Source organism: Blennius ocellaris (assembly GCF_963422515.1).
Source record: "Blennius ocellaris genome assembly, chromosome: 13".
Taxonomy (NCBI): Eukaryota; Metazoa; Chordata; class Actinopteri; order Blenniiformes; family Blenniidae; genus Blennius; species Blennius ocellaris.
In genome coordinates this window covers 21,681,995-21,703,526 of record NC_137662.1, presented here as the reverse complement: position 1 = coordinate 21,703,526, position 21,532 = coordinate 21,681,995, and the positions used below count along the sequence as shown (strand labels likewise).

General features: G+C 43.7%; 1 protein-coding gene across 1 annotated transcript in view; it reads right to left on the bottom strand.

Annotated features, from left to right (window-relative positions):
* The window catches only part of arid5b (AT-rich interaction domain 5B), a gene marked incomplete at its 5' end in the record, with an annotated part of 76,712 nt that extends 58,598 nt beyond the window's left edge, over window positions 1-18,114 (bottom strand). The window contains 2 exons of the mRNA XM_080507459.1: window positions 17,828-18,062; window positions 18,106-18,114. Coding sequence (XP_080363585.1) covers window positions 17,828-18,062; window positions 18,106-18,114 — 244 coding nt within the window. The remainder of the gene's footprint in view (window positions 1-17,827; window positions 18,063-18,105) is intronic.
* Between the last annotated feature and the right edge of the window lie 3,418 nt (window positions 18,115-21,532).

Sequence of the window (21,532 nt, the reverse complement as noted above, 5' to 3'; positions counted from 1 at the left end):
CATCAACATGAAGCCAATCTCACCCTGAGTGGGCCGGACCGCTAAAATGGTGCCAAAAATAAACACTGATATGTCATTTTTAAACTTTTTCTTTTTCAAAGCCAAACAATCACTCCTGAAAATGACTAGAATCTGAACATTGAGACACTTTCTGCTGTAAAATACAGTGAAATGTCAATCATGTTTTCTGTAAGGTTTTTACAATGTGCTTGGTGGTTTGTCAGGCCGGATCCGACGACGTGTTTTGGATAAAGATGGAAAAGTCTCTGGTTCTGTTCCAATATTGGTTCCCAAAGTTGGGAGTTTGTGCCAATATTTTGACATTGTTCACAAAAATGCCAATACCGCCCTCTAAATTTGAATTTTATTCTCAAAATATACATTTGAGCAGAATCAAGAATCAAGAATTCAATTTTTTAAAAAAAGTTTTGGTATTTTTTAATCTTTATGATTATTCAAGATCATCATATTCAGAATAAAATGACTGTGATGGGGGGGGAGAAATAAAAATTCCCTGAAACATTTGACCTTTGAACTCTATTTATAAAGTAAAAAAAAAAAAAAAGTCTTATTTCCTGAATGTGACTCTCATGCGTTCCTAAACCGGAGCAGCAGGGAGTAAACATCTACTATGTCATATTGACTGTTAATTATAGCGCGTCATGTGAAAGAAGCCGTTTTGCTTAAGGCAACAGGCTTCGAATATTAAAAAAAATAAATATGACCACAATCGGATTGCAGATCTCTTCTCGCGTTCTGGTTTGCTGAGTTGCTTGTTTACATCTTGTTTGTTCAGCAAGCGGTGAGCACAACCTGCTCTGCACAGAGCGGCAAACACACACAGTCAGCAACTGGTTCGTAAACGTGGTGGAGCACTTAGAGGCTGGAGAGGCACGAGAAGAGTGCCACACGTCTTTTTTTACTTATTTCCGATACATTATTTCAGGTGTAGTGGGAAGCACTACAGCCTCACAGCGAGAGGAGGCCTGCTTAAAGTCCTAGTGAAATGAAAATTCGCCCTCCAAAACACTCTGGCTGTCACTTCTAGGGACATTTTTTATGCTAACTGGCCGAAGGGTAAAATGTTAAAACACGGCAATCTGCGAGAAAATAGCCGATAAACAGCGCTATTTTGGCTGCTGGCCGGAGCTTCTGACAATAATAGAGTGACATCACGAGTTGTGCACACGCCCAAGTTGTGTTTACATTATGGAGGATCAGAGTTTTGACGACGAAGAGGCTGAATTTAACCATATTTCATCATCATCATCATTTCAAACCCAGTGATTGATGAAGAAGACACAGAATGTGACGTTCTGCCATCGGTGACTCCGTCTGGAACATGTTTGAGGAAGCAGAAGACGCTTCGTCCTCGTCTCCTCGTCTCCTCGCCTCAGCAGCCGCCAGTTTTCACCTTTGAGGCTCCTGACTTTTGGCAGAACGACCCGGCTTCGTGGATCAACGTCGAAGTGCTTTTCCGACTGCGCGGAATCACCGAAGATGAGTCCAGGTATTACCTGATCGTCTACTAGCCGCGCGAGCTAGCGCTCCTTTTCTCCTCTCTCAGTCTCTTCCAGGCTCAATCTTTCATCGAGGCTCATAAAACGCCGACTATAACTTCAAAACACTGTTAAAACTTCGATATTTAAGAGGGAAACAAGCCAATGTAAACACAACAGATCGAGATCTGCACAACTCTTGACGTCACGCTCACGAAGAAGGATTCCCCCGACTTCCTCGGCTGGAGATTCAAAATTCAAATAACTTTGTTATGCGACAACAGTGGTGGGGCAGAGTCGGAGGAACCTTAGAAGTAGAACCCCAACTATCGTTTTTTGCAAAGTAGTGTGTTACATTTCACTAGGCCTTTAAAGTCTGGGCTTGGACCTTTCCTGCGTGTTCTACACCCCCCCTTTGTGAGTGAGAGTTCCTCAAACATCCCTTTTAGACGTGCGCACGTAACATAACGACGGCGCGCGGCAACAAATATTTGCGATATCTGGCTCGTAAAACTTTCAGAGGCCACGGAAGCCACTGGAAGCGTCGATGAGCAGACCTTAAACGTCCGGCGCTTCTCCGAGTATATATATTTTCGCAAGCGATAAAAAGCCGGGACCAACTCGTGACGGCCAGCCTCGAACGTATCAAGTGTTCGCAGCAACTCGTGGGCAGCATATTCCACTTCTTCACTTGTAAACACGCGCGCGTGTGCCAAAGATTCATATTTTCACCAACTGTTGAGCGCCGAGTCGGCTGTTTTGGGACCGAAGCGGTGCACTCGGCCATATTTTGCTATAAATACGAACCGTTTGGAACACATTGCGCTTACAGCCGGACAAATGTAAAAAAAAAAAAAAAAAAAAGAAAGAAAAAAAAGTGGCATTTGCTGCAGGACAGGTTTTGAGTAAATCGACTGTGGAGGTCGCGGATATTAAAGAGCCTCGGCGTATCAGATGGGTGGAGCGACTGTGACTTTAAAGGAGATCTCCAGCTTTTATGTGTCTAATTCTTCCTGGAGAATTATATTCCCACAAAAGGGCACTAACAGTCAGAGGAAATGTTCCAATGAAGCTGTGCAGAGGGCAAACCCACGAGAGAGGAGGAGGAGGAGGAGGAGAGAGAGAGAGAGAGAGAGAGAGCAATACATAGAAGGAAGGGAAAGGACTGCCCTCCATGCATGCTGACTCCTGTTCTTAATTATAGTAAAGCACTAAAGTGCCTCATTCATTTCAGTAGGGTGGGGCGGTGGCCTGTGACAAAGGAGGGGGGAGAAAAAAAAGAAACATTTATATAATTTTCACCTCAATTTATTCAAGTGTGCGGCAGGAGGATGGAGGACGCACTGCTACGCATACAAAAACACACACTTGTAAGACATGCAAAAAAAAAAAAAAAAAAACAACAACAGTAAAAATTCTACTTCAGCTCAGCTTAATTCCTTCCCAGATGTTCATGCGGTCAGGGTGGGGGGGGTTATGGGTTATGGGTTATGGGGGGGGGGGGGGTGTCGCCGCAGCATATTTCGAAAAACACACACACCCGTATTAACCCTTTATTTGGGACTCGCCGATTTACCGTAAATCCAAAACTCGTTCAACATCATTCTGAAACTGACCGAAATCAGACGTTTGAATCACTTCAAAGCTTAAAAACAAAGACGCCAAACGGGATGCGTTTCCCCACTGGATTACTGGAAAAGCTTCTTTAATCCTTTTGCCACATCCTATACTTGCCTGAGTACAACTATCCTCAAATATAATGCGTTTTCTTGCAAAACAAAGCATCCCATAATGCTGCAGGAGTGTTATATATATATATATATATATTACTGGTCTGCTGCCTCCTGCAAAGTACACAACGCATTTAACCAATATGGTGTCAATTTCTTCTATTTCCCGAGATTCTTATGTTAAATTCACCGACTGTGGGATCGCTATAATGAGCTATAAACTTCAAAAGTCATGCAAAAGCAACATTTATTCTAATATAGAACAGACATTTATTCTGGTAGCGATATTAACTTATCACTATTGGTTTAGGAGAGGAGAGAAGAGAAGAGAAGAGAAGAGAAGAGAAGAGAAGAGAAGAGAAGAGAAGAGAAGAGAAGAGAAGAGAAGAGAAGAGAAGAGAAGAGAAGAGAAGAGAAGAGAAGAGACAAAACAACACAAGCACTTTCCTCCAGTTGATTTATGTGATTCTATTACATTAAACATTCTTTCCCCTGAGCAGGCTCAGCTCCCTAGCAACCGTCGCTCGCAGCCCTAATGTGTCTGGCACGGGTCCAGGGAAAGCTGCCTGCCTTATTGATTGCCAGATTGAAAAGTTTGCATTTAATAGGTCCTGTAATACATGAAGGAATTATTCAGAGGGGCTCCTTGTCAAAAAAAAAAAAAAAAACCCAAATTGGTTCTTTTGACTATCAGAAAACAACGGGGACAACATAACAAACGAGCTTTCAGGAAAGGGCTCCGGAGGGCCCACCCCCCCACCCACCGCTTGCTTTCTTTCATGGTGCCTGGGATGAAATGATTTGTCGCTCGGACCCCTCGGAGCGACCGCCGTCGTGACGATGCGAACTACAGATTTGTAAGGGACGTCGAGGTTAGACGCGAGGAATGTCGACCCGGCGTGAGCCTGAAGGGAAGTGACCGAGTTTGAGAACGTCTTCAGACGCCACTTGTGTCACACTTGCGTTCAGGTAATGTGGTTGGTGTTTTATTTATACCCACTTATGGGTTCCAGTTTGGGCTGAGGGCCTTCGTATGGAGTTTACATGTTCTCGCCGTGTGCAGAAGTCCTCCCACCAAGTCCAAGAACACTGCATTCCAGGTGAAATGGATATTTTACACATGTAAATGTGAGCATGTCTCATACATGCTGGGGAAAGAAAAAAAACCCTTACAACGCACTTGAAATAGATGTCACACTGTGTGAAAACACACTCCTAAAACTGTGTTATTCTTGTTTTTGCTCTGTTAATTAGCTCTTTAAACTGCACTGAAGAAGCAGATGTTGAAATGAACAACGTAACCAAGGGGACACGCTCGGCCTAATATCAATGTCAATAGTGGAAAATTAAGAAGTCACACACACACACACTTTTTTTTTTTTTTTAAAGATGAAGATACAAATTTACCAATTGAACAATTAAACAGTTTGTCGGAACTTTGTAGCCTCGGTATTAAAAAAAAAACCGACACGACGAAGGGGGAAAGGAGCTGTGAATAAACATGCAATAATTAATATATTAGTGCCAGTCTGACGGGGGTTCAAGGCCGCGTTGTGACTTAGAATGAGGAGGACTAGTTTGCTATGTGCACATCCCCATTCGGCGCAGTGATGGATTGGCCCTAAACACTGTTCGCTGTCTGGTCCCCGGCTGCATTCTGACTAATGAAAGGCTACTTGCTGAGTTTTGGTAAAGGGGTGAGGGGGGGGGTCAATCCACTTATGGCGCAGTCACTTCTGAGATTGGGGGAAAAAAAAACCCAAAACAAAACAAAACAAGAACCTGAAATGTGCAAATACCACAGGGAACTAATTTAATCAACTGTCTTTGGTTTTGCAGAAGTGCAGCTGCCCTTTCGGACGACACAAACAAGCCTGAAGCCTGAAGCCTCTCCCGGTCTCTCTCACCTCTCCTCAAACAAGCCCGAGAGGCTGTGACACCCAGGTGATGACGCCCCTATCCGCTATGACGGCCACTCTCATTTGTCACGCCGCTCCGTCCGACACAAACTCAATCGAGCAAGCTTGCGATCGCAGATCATCGGAGGTGGTCGGCGACCGGGAGCGAGAGGAACACGTGGAGAGCCTCTGTGGCTCGGTGTTAAGAGGAGACGGCGATTCCAAACGCACACAGTCCTTTCTCCGGCAGAGTGGAATGGATGGCATGTTTGGCTTTAAATGCATCTTTAATGGGACAGCGAGTTCCTATTTGAGGGAGTTCTTGCTCCAAGGTTAGAGCGAGAGAGAGAGAGAGAGAGAGAAAAAAGGGGGGGTAAAGAGAAAAAGAGAGGGAGGCGGAAAAAAAAAAAAAAACTCAACATCTTATCGGGAGATTGGGAATTGGGTCAGGCAAGGAATTACATGCCATTCTAGATCAAAGTTGCTGTGTGTGTTTCCTCAAAGAAGGGCCCCTCATTATCAACTCAGACTTATTTCTCAGGGCGTGCACTGTGCAAAAGGAAACATGATTTAATATGTTTTCAGTAAAGGACGAGCAGGAGGGGGACAAAAGAAGAACACTCAAGGCTATTTGGGACAGTTTCCCAATGGTGAAACTGTAATGAGAAAGAGAGCGAGTGGATGGGGTTGTTGGAAATATTAGGGAGGTAGTGGGTGTTGTCGTCATCCAGCATGGCTCCATTGTAAAATTCCGGCCATTATATAAGAACTTCTCTCCCTCCATCATCAGATCAGGACGGGGGAGGAAGGCTTTAAATAAACAGCCCGTACAGTTAAGCCAACTGGAACCCCTTTCAATAATTACAACGCCGCACAATGCTCAATTTACATTGCATTTATTTAGCTGGGGGAGCTCCACAATGTGGCGAAGAAGAAGAAGAAGAAGAAGAAGAGCCTTGACATTAGCGGTGGATGATAACAACTCGAGCGCTTCGCTCCCCTAGGGGGAGACGTTTTAGTCCGTGGCTTAAAGGGAGACGTTACAGATAGCAATATGTCATTAAAAACCAGTGCCATCTGTTCGCGTTCCTTGTTTATGTGCTATCACGGATATAAAGCATATTGAAGACACAAAAGCAAATCCCAGAGATGCAATCTGTAGGATTTTCCCTCGCATAGTTTGCCGTGCAATTAGCTGTGATTACACATTTTCGCAGCGCCACAAGAAAGAAAAACAACAACCACTAACAATTGTTTTCACTCCGCAAGCCCTTAATGATCTCTGTTTGAAGTTCCCAAGCTCAGTACTACACAAACCCTTTCTCACATACACACAAACACCAAAAAAAAAAAAAAAAAAAACACACACACACACACACACACCCAGTATCTGGCGAAACCAAGCAGGTTAATTTCTTATAAACCGAAGCCAGCTTGGCTTTAAAGTCCTTCGCGCCAGACGACAGGACGCGACCTCGGACGTGGCAAACTTCCACGCCGTGCTTTACCCAGAGCCCTGCAATCGCTGTGACGCAGCGACCATACGACGTTTGTGGCTGCTTGTCTGACATGGCACAGGAAAGATAAGAACTTCTGTGGAAAAAAAAAAAAAAAAGCACTTTGCCGCGATAACAAGTTTATGTCCGCTGGTCACTCAACGCCTGGATTCGATATTACTTCTCACGATGAAGCACGTATGGTGTGACAATGAAAATGACAGTAAATTATATTTTGTTTAGTCTTTCTTGGGCTTTTTATTTCATTCTGCTTAGGGAAAGATCGGTTGTGTACAACATAACAAAACAGTGACATGACACGAGATGAAAACAACATGAATCAGTGAAATCATTTGGCAAGGGCTTTTGTTTGTGCAAGAACTCGCCAGTTTAATTTTGTGTGTGTGTGTGTGTGTGTGTTGACTGTTAACATGGGTGTGTCCCAAGACTTCATTTTCTTCTCATGAGCGTTGAATGCAGCTGGTCTTTCCCACAATCGACGATTATCTCCATCGAGATAAATGTGACTCACCTTCGCGGGAAGCGAGTAAATCTGCGACTGGCCTTTTGTTTAACTTCCAATATTACACTCTGACACATTGGATGAAACAACTGTTGTGTTTTTTTTCCCTGAGTTATGGCTGACAGGAAAATCAGAGTGGGTTGGAGGGAGGGGGGAGAAACAAGACTGGCTGAATGCCTCTCATTTTGCCAAGTGCTCCTCGGGCCGCCACATAACAAGGAAATGGACTGACAGGTTGAGAAAGAGGACAGCGAGGCATCAATGATCTATTGTTTGCAGAGAGGGCGCTTCGTCCAACTCCTCCGGCGGCCAGCGTATCAGAGAAAGAAAAATATATTACACCATCTGCAGCGGGATATTTTACAAACGCAAATTACGTCACTTTCGAGATCTTTGATTTAATAAAAAGCGTTAAGGGCAATTATCTTCCCTTGAGGTATGCATGACAATGCAACACACACACACACACACACACACACACACACACACACACACACACACACACACACACACACACACACACACACACACACACACACACACACACACACTGCTCCTACCAAAGGTCTGGAATCTATCAAAGCTCTCTTTGCAATTACCTTTAGAGACGACGGCATTACCCCTGCGCTGTGAAAAGAACACTGTGATTCCCGCCAGGCTAAAAGTGTACCTTCTGTAGTGTGTTGTACAGTGTATATATCCTCTGCCTTACAGATTATGAAAGATATTAAGTGGATGTTGAGGAGGCTGAACTGCAATCAGCGACGGAAGCTATTTTTACCTTGGCACAGGTCTGAGCGAAAGTGTTTTTCCAACACTGTAATGCCACGGTAGAATTAAATGGTTATTCAGTGTTCACACACACCCTCACGCAGCGTAGCAGTTAAAAGTTATTATCATAAACGTGCACAGCCCCGGACTAGTTAAATCATGCAACTACAAAAAGCTTGGGAATAATGAGCCAGGATTTCAGGCTCTGCTTTTATTGGGAGTCAGAACTGGCATTTTCTTTTAAACACGCTTTCATTCAATAAACAGATGAAAAATGTGGGTTTTTGGACTGCGCGTGCAACAACACGTTGGTCACAAACAAAAATCTTTGGCTTATTCGTGGCATTGAATTAAAAAGACTTGTCCAAGGAATCCAATAGTCTGAATTATGTTCTTGTGCCTTCATGAAAGAAGTCTATTGATAGCAGAAAGTATTAACTCAAGTAAAATCAAGAAAAAAATTAAAAAAAAGTACAAATGAAGGATGAGCAAAAGCTGTGTCAGGCTCAAATGATTATTGCTGCAGTTGATGTTTTTTTTAGGGTTTTTTTTAAACTGCGAATTCACAAATTATAACTATTTTATTCCTTTAAAGCGGCAATGGGATGAATGCAATGGGACTGAAAAGCGAAAAAACAACAACAATATATTCGTCTCTAAACTCTTTCACAGTAAATACTAAAAGGCAGCACACGCAGGTGCTTTGCCCTCGTGTAGTTGATTTGACTTTCAAGTCCCTTTAATGGGCACAACAGGGCGTCCAGAGCAGGACAGTTTTACATGCATTCATAAAGCAGATGGACTGGCATGCTCATAAAATATGCAGAGTTATTAATTGTACAATCTGTGATGTCTTGAATGCCTACGGAGCGGCACAGAATCATCCCGATCCATCTATCTGACGGCAGAATGTGAAACTGCCACGCAGAAAGAGACACAAATCAAGGGGGGGGGGGAGGCTGCAATATTAATGCCGCCGTAATACTTTAGATGATCATCACTTCTGATAATATAGAAATCTCCGCAAGAAAGCCTGCCGGTTGGGTAACACCTCGGGATGAGTCAGGCTAACTGGAACAAGCACGCAATTTGTTTGGAGAAGAGAACGCAGATCTGTCTCCGATAAAACCTCCTCATCCATGCAGGTCCCCGGCTTTCTGATGCTTAGTGCATTATTCGGAAATTATGATTTAATATCAAACAAAATACGCGGAGGAAACTCGGTCCGGGGGGGGGGGGGGGGGGGGGGGGCTGGAGACGAGCCGGTGTGTTATGAAAGCGCCTCGCTCGGTTTCGGTCTATTTAAGATGCTCGGCGGAGGTCACATCAATAGCATCTCTGTTGTTCCAGACCTGACTAATGGAGAGAAGAGAGACACAACTGTTGTTTCAGACCTCCCTAATGGAGAGATGGAGCTCTTCATTTCCTCTGAGGCCGCTCTCATTGTTTAACCATCCACCAGGATTCGTACCACCCCTCCTCCTCCCCCTCCTCCTCCTCCTCCTCCTCCCACCCTGTGCACCCCCCCCCCACCCCCCCCCCCCCTCCCTCGAAAAACACATTATGTGACATTCCAGAAATAAAATAACACAAATTATTGATGAATAAAGCCGTCCAAAGAAGCTGAATTTGATTACGGTGTGAGCCATAACAGGATACGGCTCGGGTGTTGGGTGGTCTCTCTCTCTCTCTCTCTCTCTCTCTCTCTCTCTCTCTCTCTCTCTCTCTCCCTCTCTCTCTCTTTCTCCCACAGTGCGTCTTCCTCTCTCTTTCTCCCATTCAAATTCGAGGCATGCTCAAACATCTAATAGATTTTTCCACCCCGGCACACAATTTACTGCTTACAGATTTAGAATTCTCTGGCTTCCGGCCAGGCCACAGTCAGAAGGGAATTAATGATATGAGCACATCAGTGAGGAAAAACAGCTTGTGATTCTCTCTCCTACAGGTCTGAGCATAATGAAGAAGATACTGCCATAAACCCCCCCCCCAAAAAAAAAAAGAGAGAGAGAGTGAAAAAAAGACATACCAGAGGAGGAGAGAAAAGAGAAGGGGGGGTAGGAAAGGCACATAATCAATACAAACACTCCATTAAATGACTTCAAAAGAGATTTTAGACAGTTTCTAGAATTAGTTCTGTAGAAGAAAAAAAAAAGGAAAAGCAGAAGGGGAAGTAAATATGTTTGAGGGGCGGAAAGCAAACAAGTGCAAACGATACAATCTGCCACATGCTCTGAACGGAGGAGTACGGTGGCAGTGTGTCTTACAAAAAAAAAAAAAAAAAAAAAAGCGTGGCATTCCTCCTCTATCAGAGTCACAACATACCATTACTCCTCTGACACGGCAAACCCTGTTTGTCTTTATCTTTTTCCAAGAGACCGCTTTACTCCTTTCGCACGTCGCTTTCGAAACATAAAGCGGCTCCACGTGCGATAGCGACGCTCAAAAGTCCCAAATATTCCCCCCCGTATTGTCACCGAGACAAATCAACCATGAGAAGACAGCATCTGTCTGTCTCCTTATCGCCGGCTCCAACCCGCGGAAACATTCGGCGACGCTCCGAACAGCCCCTGAAAAAATGGGACAGAATCTCGCCTCTACATCAAATTGAAATGTTCCGACTGAAATATTGTCAGGGTATCGACTCGGCGTGTATGTGCCAAGCCGGGCATACAGATCAGATGTTGCATCGAAAAGGAAATACAGTCGTCCCGTCGCCGAATGGGCGAGGCCGTAAAGAAGCCCCCGATGCTGCGACGTGGCCCCCCCCCCCCCCGGCCCGCCGTACCTCTCAACTCAATCAATAGAAGTAACAATCTTAAGTATAGTCAACAAAAAAAGTCTGTCAATAGACTTAAAATCTACTCTTTATTCCGCCACGGGTATAATAATAGAGCCTGAGGGAAACAAAGAAGGAATTCCGCACATAAATAAACCGAAAGTCCTAGTGAAATGAAAATTCACCTTGAATTTTCACCTTTGAGGCTTTGAGGCTCCTGACTTTTGGCAGAACGACCCGGCTTCGTGGATCAACGTCGAAGCGCTTTTCCGACTGCGCGGAATCACCGAAGATGAGTCCAGGTATTACCTGATCGTCTACTAGCCGCACGAGCTAGCGGCTCCCGCTAGCCGCTCCTTTTCTCCTCTCTCAGGTCTCTTCCAGGCTCAATCTTTCATCGAGGCTCATAAAACGCCGACTATAACTTCAAAACACTGTTAAAACTTCGATATTTAAGAGGGAAACAAGCCAATGTAAACACAACAGATCGAGATCTGCACAACTCTTGACGTCACGCTCACGAAGAAGGATTCCCCCGACTTCCTCGGCTGGAGATTCAAAATTCAAATAACTTTGTTATGCGACAACAGTGGTGGGGCAGAGTCAGAGAAACCTTATAAGTAGAACCCAAACGATCGTTTTTTGCAAAGTAGTGTTTTACATTTCACTAGGCCTTTAAGTAAACTACCAAGGAAGTCATTTTGCGACGTCCTTCTGAAGTTGCGGTTTGAATTAACGTTCAATGTCATGTGAATCATTGCCCGTTTATTATATAAGCTCACTTTCCTCTGTCGTACATTTAAAAACTCTCACACTCCACAGCCAAAGTGCCCCCCGTGTCGTGTTTTCTACCCGCTTCATCATTAACCCATAACCGAGCTAACGTTTGACGAGGAAGCCGCACGGGTCACCCGACCATCACGGAAACATTAACAGAAACATTTAGCAAACACACACACACACACACACACACACACACACACACACACACACACACACACACACACACACACACACACTCATACCTTCAAGTAGAGATGCCTATTAAAACTAATACGCACCATTTCTTTTTTGAATCGTGGGACGAAACTGGAGGAAAAATCCATGCAGCCGCTTTCGCTTTTAAGCAAGAAAAAAGACACACAAAGAGGCCAGGAGCTAATAATTCACGACCCTTTTAAGACGTTTTGATATTTCAAATGTGAAACATAATATACGTCGAGGTAAAAGGCAACGCTGTTTCAGTTCTCCACGACCGACAGAATAAAACCTCTTTGAAAGCTGTTAAAAAAAAAACACGGAATACGAGTAAAATCTACCATTGAATTTGCAACTCTTGATTTCTTGAATAAAATTTCATCGCTTTTGAGATAAAACAATCCGAATAAGAGTAATAAATCTAAAAATCTGGCTTATCCAACTGACATCTATATAGTTTATATACATATATATTTGCTGAATTACGCGTGACGGACTGAAACTGTGTGTTATTCGTTTCTTAAACTACTTCCAACGACCCTAAATCAGGAAACACTGTTTGGACTCATGTTGGTTTCTCTAATTAGGCAGTAGAGAACATCAGCCATTTATCACTGGGTATATGCTTTTATACCTGGCTCCTCTTGTTCACATGTTCGAGTGCTCTTATGCAAGACACTGCACTCAGAACTGCTCCTGATGTGTAGGAAAAAAAACCACAAAAAAAAAAAATAAAACCTCCTTTTAGGCCAAAGCACCCTTCAAAATGAATGTAAAGTGCTTACCTGAAATATACAGCCTACATGGTATAATGGAGGTCAGCGATTATTAGGAGGAGAGAGGGGAAGAAAATCCATAAATTCATTCATTTCAAGCACACCGACTCACAACAGAGTGCACTTTGATTCACATATATTACCAGAAATTTGACTCTGGACATTGATGGAGATATCGGATGCGAAAGATAAATTATGTTGGGGTTTTTTTCAAGCGCTGTATGACGAACTTCTTCGAATGACAATTACTTGCCCGTGTATTCTCGGGGAAACGTTGATGTTTTCCCCGACGTCCGATCCGTCACTGCACTCAAAATGGATGAATTCAGAGTTACGGCAGCTTTCAAAACAGCAAGTAGCTCATATTTAACAAATATTAGCATCTGTATCTGTCCATCTTCTCTATTGCTTCCTCCAACTTCAGGGTTGTCCGGGGCGCTGACGAGAGAGATCGTGCAAACTCCGCCAGCCATTCAATTTCCACCTCTGATCTTTGGTTTTTATTTCCTGTGATGTTCACGAGGCGGCCACTTTCTCCTTGTCCGAATGTCTTTCTGGGCAGCGCTGACGGATGGACTGGCTGTAGAGGATACCACGGGCGAGGGCAGGAGTCGTGAACACCGACCTCGTATAATAAACCCCCCCCCCCCTCCATCGTATCATCTCAACTCGCAATCTGCTCACTGACTTCCACACCGGAGGCTCAGAGGAAGAAGAGACACAAAACCTATTGAGGTTATTTTGCGAGTGGCAGTCATCCTTTGTGTGCAAGTTCCTTTATTTTTTTTTTTTTTGGGGGGGGGGGGGGTGGTTAATTTTTTTTTTTATTATTTTCTTTTTACAGTTCCCCGTTTCTCTCTCAGCACAAGCTAACAAACTGTATCAGCAGATACAGCTCTAAAACAGCTCGGCCTCCTAGTATACGACCAGAAACCAATTTCGGTAGGCGGCAATGAAAGAAGGAAGGGAAAAAAAAGAAAAAAAAGAAAAAGAAAAAGGGAATCAGGCCAGTCCTCTGGGGAGAGATAGAGGGGCAGAATGTAAACTTCCTGGCAAGCCATCCCCGGTGGATTGAACTGTAAAAAGAAGCTCTAATGCTCACTGCCATACAAGATAAACTGAGTGGGACAGTTTGCATTACTGATTAAGCGAATTACATTACAGATTACATAAGAAGTGCAAAATACCATGCATCACTCTCCCCGAGCTCGAAGGAGCACATTAGCTGTGTGCATTCTGGGAAGTCAATTTGCAGCAATGTACTTTTTTTTCTTTTTAATTTCTGAGAAGCTATTTACATGTAGATTATAGATTTAAATTTCTACATTTCTACTCTAAAGGTCAAAGGTCTTGTTTGTAACGTTAACGATCAGAATTGATCTATTGTGAATTAAAGCCCTGCTCGCTACTCTACGTGTATCTGTATTCATGTGTTTTGAGGGTAGGCTACCTTAAATACATGAAGATTACACCTTTACAGTAAATAAATTAGACAAGGTTCACAGATACATTAAAACGATGCTCAACAGATCTCGTCTTAAAATTCCCTATAAGTAGGCTCTTTTTATATTTCCAGATTTTTAAACACATTATTTAGTCTCCAGATCTTGTTATTATCCAACATTCTTCCGTAATTGTCTCCGTGGCCTACATTTAATTACATTTTTCATTTAAAGATAATCTAGTTTAAGCTCACATCATATCTATTAGTTGCTATTGAGCTAAGCCCCGCCCCTTCTGTAACGCAGTCTCAATGCCCTCCACATTGTTACAGTTAAAAATAACGTACTTTCTATTATTTTCCCCAACATTGCCACACAAACAAAAAAAAGCTACAACAAACACGTTTCTCAGAGTATAAAAGACTGACGCGACACATGGTTGCAACTTTTAAAAAAAAAACTGCTTTGAGGACTATTTGTGTTCCTTCGGAGGCGTAAACTGGTCAAGCACGTAACAAATTGTATTTATTCAGCGCCGTAGTGAGAGAACGTCGAGCGATTAGACGCCCCTTTTAAAATCTATTCCTGCTCTATGCTGGCGTGCGGCGGGACTTGTAGCGCTGATCAGAAGTTTCGTGTTATGAATACTTTAGTCCGTTGCCAAGAAAATGCCAACTGTGAACTGGCGGGATGTAAAACCACCCACGGTAACTCAGCAGGTACACGGAGTGAGATATATATATATAAAATGGGACGGATGACGGCAAGCTTAAATGGACACTTTTATTAAAAGATGAACTTGAATTGCCTCGCGCAGAGCTTTCGATTTTGGAGCGTTGTGGTAAAAAACTGATAATAATTACTCACTGCTGCGATCACGACATCATAGTTGTGTTTGTCGTTTGAAGAAAAAGCTGAAATTACATCGCGGAATATAGTAAAAATGTCACATTACGCCTTCGACACTGATCTCACCTATTTAATGGACTCCACAAAACGACATATATAGAGAAATATTACCGTTTTTAAGAGAAGTCAAGGAACAGGCCATGTTATTCCTGGTATGTGGCTCTTGTAAAACACGCAGCCCCCCGACTAAAGCTGGAGTTTGAATTACGATACCAATCATCTCTCTGCCTGGAAGGTTTCAGAGACCCGTCGATGCTGCAGCGCTGCGGCGAAGGTCACCTGTTTCTAATTAATTACTTCACGCAGGCGTCTCTGGTTTCAGTTTTTATCCACTTCTGAGGACAGGACAAGTCGAGCTTTGTTCACTTTCCCAACCGTAAATCCCCCCCCCCTCTGCCCCCCTGCTGTGTAATACAGATCAAGAACAACCTATTGTCATCCAACACATTTGTGTTGGGTCTTTTTCTTTTTTTTTTCTTTTTTTTCCACGAATTGCATGTGAGGCATAAATACATAACAGAGCACTTCATTCAGACTGGCGGCACGCCAGGAAAAGTTAGGACACACTATTGGAGAAGAAGAAAGAAAAAAAACTGTTTCCCTCGATAACAATGGCACACTTTATTGCTCTTTAGCTCACAATGGTTTTCTGTGCAGGCTGTGGTATTGCTGCAGTATCCTGTTATGGGGGAACAATCCAACTCTTCTCACATAGCTTACACTTCAGCCAGAGTTCAACAATCAGCGACTGCGTCGTTCGCCGTTGCAGCGAATTACTGCACAATCAGAAAGAGAAAAATGACTGAAAGTGGAGCCGCATCCTTAAAAATGCCAGTTTATTCTATGAGTCATCGCATTACACTGAATTACGGACGTTCGGCTGCGGGACGCTTTAAGGCTACGTTTATATCTGATCTGATGCTGCTGCTGCTGCTGCTGCTGTGGTATGAATATTTCATTTTGGGAGTCAGCAGCATTGCAGTGGCATATTTCATATTTCTATGCAAACCCTTTGCTCAGACTAACATTCATTTGCCTTGATGAATAAGTGATCCGTCTCTCTCTCTCTCTCTCTCTCTCTCTCTCTCTCTCTCTCTCTCTCTCTCTCTCTCTCTCTCTCTCTCTCTCTCTCTCTCTCTCTCTCTCTCTCGTCTCTCTCTCTCTCTCTCTGCTCTCTCTCTCTCTCTCTCTCTCTCTCTCTCATATTGTTAGACTGTCAACAACTGACACACGCCAAAGATGTAGCGAGCAAACAAACAAATGGATAAGTGAGTGCACACTACTGATTGCCGATGTGTAGCGTGGTGTGCGTGCGCGGCCCCGCGTCTGTATGTGTGCGTGCCAAAGTATATGTGTGTGTGTGTGTGTGTGTGTGTGTGTGTGTGTGTGTGTGTGTGTGTGTGTTGTGTGTGTGCGCACATGTCTCTGGTGCCCTGCCAGAGTCTGAGCCCGTTCTGCTGAGTGGGCAGATTCTCTGGCGGAGTGTCCCATCGGAGTGACAAGTGCATTTAGAAACAGCCTGATGGAGTCATTAACAGCAGCGCTGCTCATTAGCAATGCACAAACACACACACACACACACACATGCACACACACACACACACACGCACACGCGCACACACACAGCCTCTCAGTGACAATGGCGTTATCATCAGGTTATTAAACTGACAACGGTTACATCTATAAAATATGGACGATACAGCACATTTATATAAAGCCAAGATGTGGAACATGATATTATTTGAGACGCAAGCTGACACGTCTATTTATGAGAACTAGCAATCCCACACAGACCCACACACACGCGCAAGCCCGTTCACACATTATTGATTAGTGGAATAACAACAAAGCATTCATTATTGATCCTCTTGTCCTTTTTTTTTGTGTATGAGATTCAAGCAATGTTGACTAATCAAGGGCATTATGGCATCACACAGAAACACAACAGCTTCCCTTCCCGGAAGACCCTGCGCTGCTCAAACACGACACGAGTCATCAATAAATCACCATTTTCCACGGAAAAAAGGCCAGTTTTTTGTTTTGTTTTGTTTTTTTCTCAGCCCGTCGCGGTTTCACTTCCACCGAGGCTTTAGGTATGAAGCGGCTATTAAAAATGAATTAACTGCAAATCCTGAAGCTGAAATCTCCACGATTGATACACAACATGGTATTTTTAGGCATGTTTGCTGCGGCGTGAATCCACCTCTACGATCGGCATTAGGCGTTACATCACAGCCTTGTGAGACAGAGGCGAATAAGTGGGAAACGGCTTCAAAGGGAACGTAATGTTCTTTCTGATTATTAGACTCAAATGCCAGAGTTTCATATTTGCGTCGGATGAGTCATCCGCAGAGACACGCGGCTTTATGTTGGGCCTGATTCATTGCTAATGGTGTAGTGAGAACCCAAGAGCCCGGTTCAAGAATCCGGCATTCACCGACGCTTAATGGCATCGAGTACATGATGAATACACCAGACAACCATTCACACACACACACACACACACACATATGGCAATGGTCTTTAAAGCTGCAGAGCTACACAGCCAATTATGATCTAAACTGATGGATAAGAAGGTATCGGAGGTGCTTTAGACTGCAGTTTGCTTGGACTCAATTATTTAAAGACATTGCCAGCTGAATTGTGTGATTTTCTTTTCTTTTTTTTTTCTTTCTTGCAATGCAGTCTTTGTTGTTGTCACACGCAAGACAAAAACAGAGCCGTGACACTGGAAGATGGCAATATTGCTGGCAAACGCGCCGCCATTACCTCGAGCCCGCCTCCATTTGTGTGATTCTGGGCTCATTATATCAGGAGTAATTCCAACTACATGCTGATGAATTACTCCAGTCAAGACAACACTTGTTAAACCGAGCAAAAAGACAATAAACGTCGGGTGATTTATGGCGAACGCGGGACACAAAATGCATAAACATTCGACACCGCTTGCAACTGAAAACACTGCAGTAACCTTTAAAAGAAGATAAAAAAAGAAAACAGTGGAATACATTGACGCTTCTGCTCACCTAGCTGTGCACGTTCCCTCTGGACATCCTTGAAGTTGAGTCCGCTGGTCAGGGTGCTCTCCCTGTAGCGGTGGAGGGCCTCCCTCCTCCCATTGGTCCCCAGCTCGCGGAGCACCGAGGCCTTCAGGGGCTCGGCCTTCAGACCGTTGGCCCATCCTGAGAAATCCGGTACCGTCCACTTCGCCAAGTCGTCCAGCCGCACAATCACCTTCTCAGACACCGCGATCACCTCGTGCTGGAAAGAGGCGGCGCAGAAGGAAACGAGAGTTACAACAAACGCTCGACATATTACTTCCAAAAAAAAAAAAAAAAAAAAACCCCCCCGGCCCCCAAAAAAATATGCAGATGGGCTCTTTAAAACATCTGAGGCCCGCCGGTGAACCACTGGGGTCTGCAAGCGATTACACAACCAATTTCTGCTTAAAAGATCAGCCCAAAAAAAACGAAACAAAACAAACAACACAATTAACAATTACGGAGCATTTTGGAAAACAATTCAGCTCATGAGAATGTTTTCTTTTCCCCAGCAATTTCTGTCATTAGGAGTACCATCAAAGCCCCATTATATTATTAAACATTGTTGATATTAAAAAATAAATAAATAAATAAAACAAACATCCAGAGAGCTAAAAGTATCAAAATAACAGGACGCCATTATGCAGACTGGCCATGTCGCTGCAGGTATTTAGCCGCAGCATTATAGCAGTAACAGCATACAGGCGTATCAAATGAAGCCAGCTTTGTGATATTAAAAGGAGAATAATAGTAAAGCGCTGCATCACTGCGCCACTGTCACTAAGGGGAATATAATCAGGGTCATTAGTGGGTAAAAAATAGCATTCGAATCAGGACAAAGATCAGAATTGAAATCAGAGCGCGCAGAAGAAACAGGACAAACAACAGAACGTCCTTATTTGTCAAGCCGATTGGTATGTGCGTCAAGTCGCTTTACGGCTGTGGATGCACATTAATGTAAGTAAATTACAGCGGCATGAATATGGATGATGTGGATGATTGCGGAATTGAATTTGTGCCAGGAGTTAAATCAATGTCAACGAGGACGTAGGTGTTTTAAGGCTTCTTGATTAGCGTTTAGGAAGTCGGGGGGTGGGGGGGGGGGGAGGGCCTGGCATTCGCCGCGAACGCAGATATTTGTATGCTTTTAAATAACAGGTCGCACTCGGCGGTTATGATTACACCTTCGGAGTGTAGAGGAGCCGATGAAATGCAATTTGTTACAGAGGGAGCGTAATGAATGAACAGGAAAAAGCTGCGAGCCAGAGGTCCCTCTGACGCACAATAAAAACCAAAGTGGAACTGTCAGGAAACTATAAATGTAAATCTATAGCAGCGATGTGCACGGCTGACACCGAGGTAAAGCTGAATAGAGCTCTGGTGGTTTTGTGTACATACTTCAGCCTGTTCACTTGGCTTACTTAATAAGATTTGCTCTCAACCTTCTTCTTCTTCTTTTTTTTTTCCTGAGGTTGATTCAGAGCCTTTTAATAACTCGCATACTCGAAGAACTACAAGTCCAGCGCGGAGGGAAGGAAGCAGAGATGCTTAAATGTGTTTCCATTTGAAGGGCTAATGGCTGAAGTGCTTGTTACTAACAGAACGAAGTGGTGCGCGGCAAGATGGCTATTACAGAAACGGGGGGGCCGGGGGGGGGGGGGGGGGGGATCTGGAGGACAGATGTGTACTGGCACAAATGCAGACGCACAGAGCGGGTCTCTGATGTTTACCTGAGCTTATCTCCAATTTACTCGGCATCTGTCTGTTTGTGCTCATTTCCATCAAAGAGTGCGTGCATTAATGACATTGAAATAACACTCATTCACGTCACACTGACAGATTTACAAGTGAAGACTGTGGAGGACAAAATAGAGCTGACACGAAAAACAATCTAATAAAATCCAGAGGAACAACTCTTAAGGCAAATCCTCCCTTTGAGGAGCTCGAAATGCTAAGATTAGCCCATTTTTTGGGGGCATTTTAAGCTGCATTTTTCCGTGTTTCAGCGGATTATTTTGAAGTGTTTCTGGTATTTTGTGACCATATTCTAAAAACAAACAAGACTTTTCCGCGTTTCAGATTCTCTCTGAGTGCTCTGTCTATACAATTACCCATATTCAGTTCTCACATCATCTGCAACTGCAGGCATATCAAATCCCAGCCAGTTGGAGACAGTATTTCCTTATAAAGGAAAAGCCTGCGAGGGATAGCTTGATATAGCTGTGCCTCCCTCACTAAGTAGAAACATCAAACATGGGTTTTCGGTCTTCTTATAATGAGCTGTCTTCAGCTGTCAAGTGGTGGCGGGTGGTTGTAACCGGCTTTCCATGCAATAAAAAAAAAACTGACTGCTGTTTCTGCCGTCAGAAAAAAGCAGGCCATTTGAATAATGTAGAGCAACAGTAAATAGGATTCAGCCTGCAGCCAAAGGCAAGAAAGAAAGACACAACAACAAAAAAACAACCACATTGTATTATATCGCTGCAGAATTATCAACTGTACTTTGATGCAATCTGTCGGCAGCACATTTAGAAACAGCACCGTGAAATATCTGAGTACAGTCCATCCAAAGCCATAATAAAGGGCACTGAATGTTCTGCAGCTGATGTACACTCTCAGTCAAACAGCAATCGTTCAAGGATTTCAATAGCACACCAGAGCACACACACCACACAAAACACACACAGCAACAACAACAAACTCTTAAAAAAAAAAAAAAATACACAGCCATTCCCTCTATATTAATCAGCAGAATGACATGCTGCCTTGTGTGAGTGTCAACAGATCCTGTTTGGGGACTTGTTCGGCTTGATGACGCGCAACACAACAGGTGAGCGCAATTCAGCAGCTGTCAACACGGCGGAGAATATAATCAGTCTATGAGCAGAGCTGCAGTGCTGGAAGAAACAAAAAAAACCAAAAAAAACAAGGCCTACATCCATTAACTTTGCCATATGCAGTTTTGTTCCTTTGCTCCAATTTCGTTTTTTAACTTAGGGACAAACAAACGCCCGCGCCGACTGACGCCCCCGCTGCGAGCGACAACGGAGAATGTCGGCTTACGCAAGTCGGGCGATACGTGGTTGAGAAATGTTTAGGCAAATACTGTAGAATTAGGAAATGTGCCGCGTTTGTGTGCGCGGGATTTTGAGAGGCAGCCGGCTCGGTGGGTTTTCTTGAGAAACGATCACAACAAGAGCGTTACCCCAACATGGTTTGGAGCCGCCACAGATGATTGTTTGCTTTATTGTACACACACACACACACACTAACACACACTAACACAAACACACACGCACACACAATCTTTCAGTCTGAAGTCAGATCAGTCAAACAGCTCATCAAAACCAAAATGAGAAGTGCAGCTGAAACAGTTACATGCTGAACATATTGACTCTAAAATTGGATATAACGTGGGGAAACTGCAAATAACTAAGTTTGAGGAGCTGGAGCCGTTGAACGCTTCGGTTTTATTTTAATCGGGAAGCAAATTCTCTTGCTAAGAGTTGGCGACTGTGAGTAATGCCGCTTGTCTAAGTTCATTACGACAATTTTCTTTGGGTTTTGGACTCGTGACTAGACAAACTGAGAAATTCAAGGCACCGCTGTGAAAATACTGAACTTGATGGCTAAAAAAAAACCCCAATGAAATATTGATAAAATTCTTATAAACAGTCCAAAACTTGCATG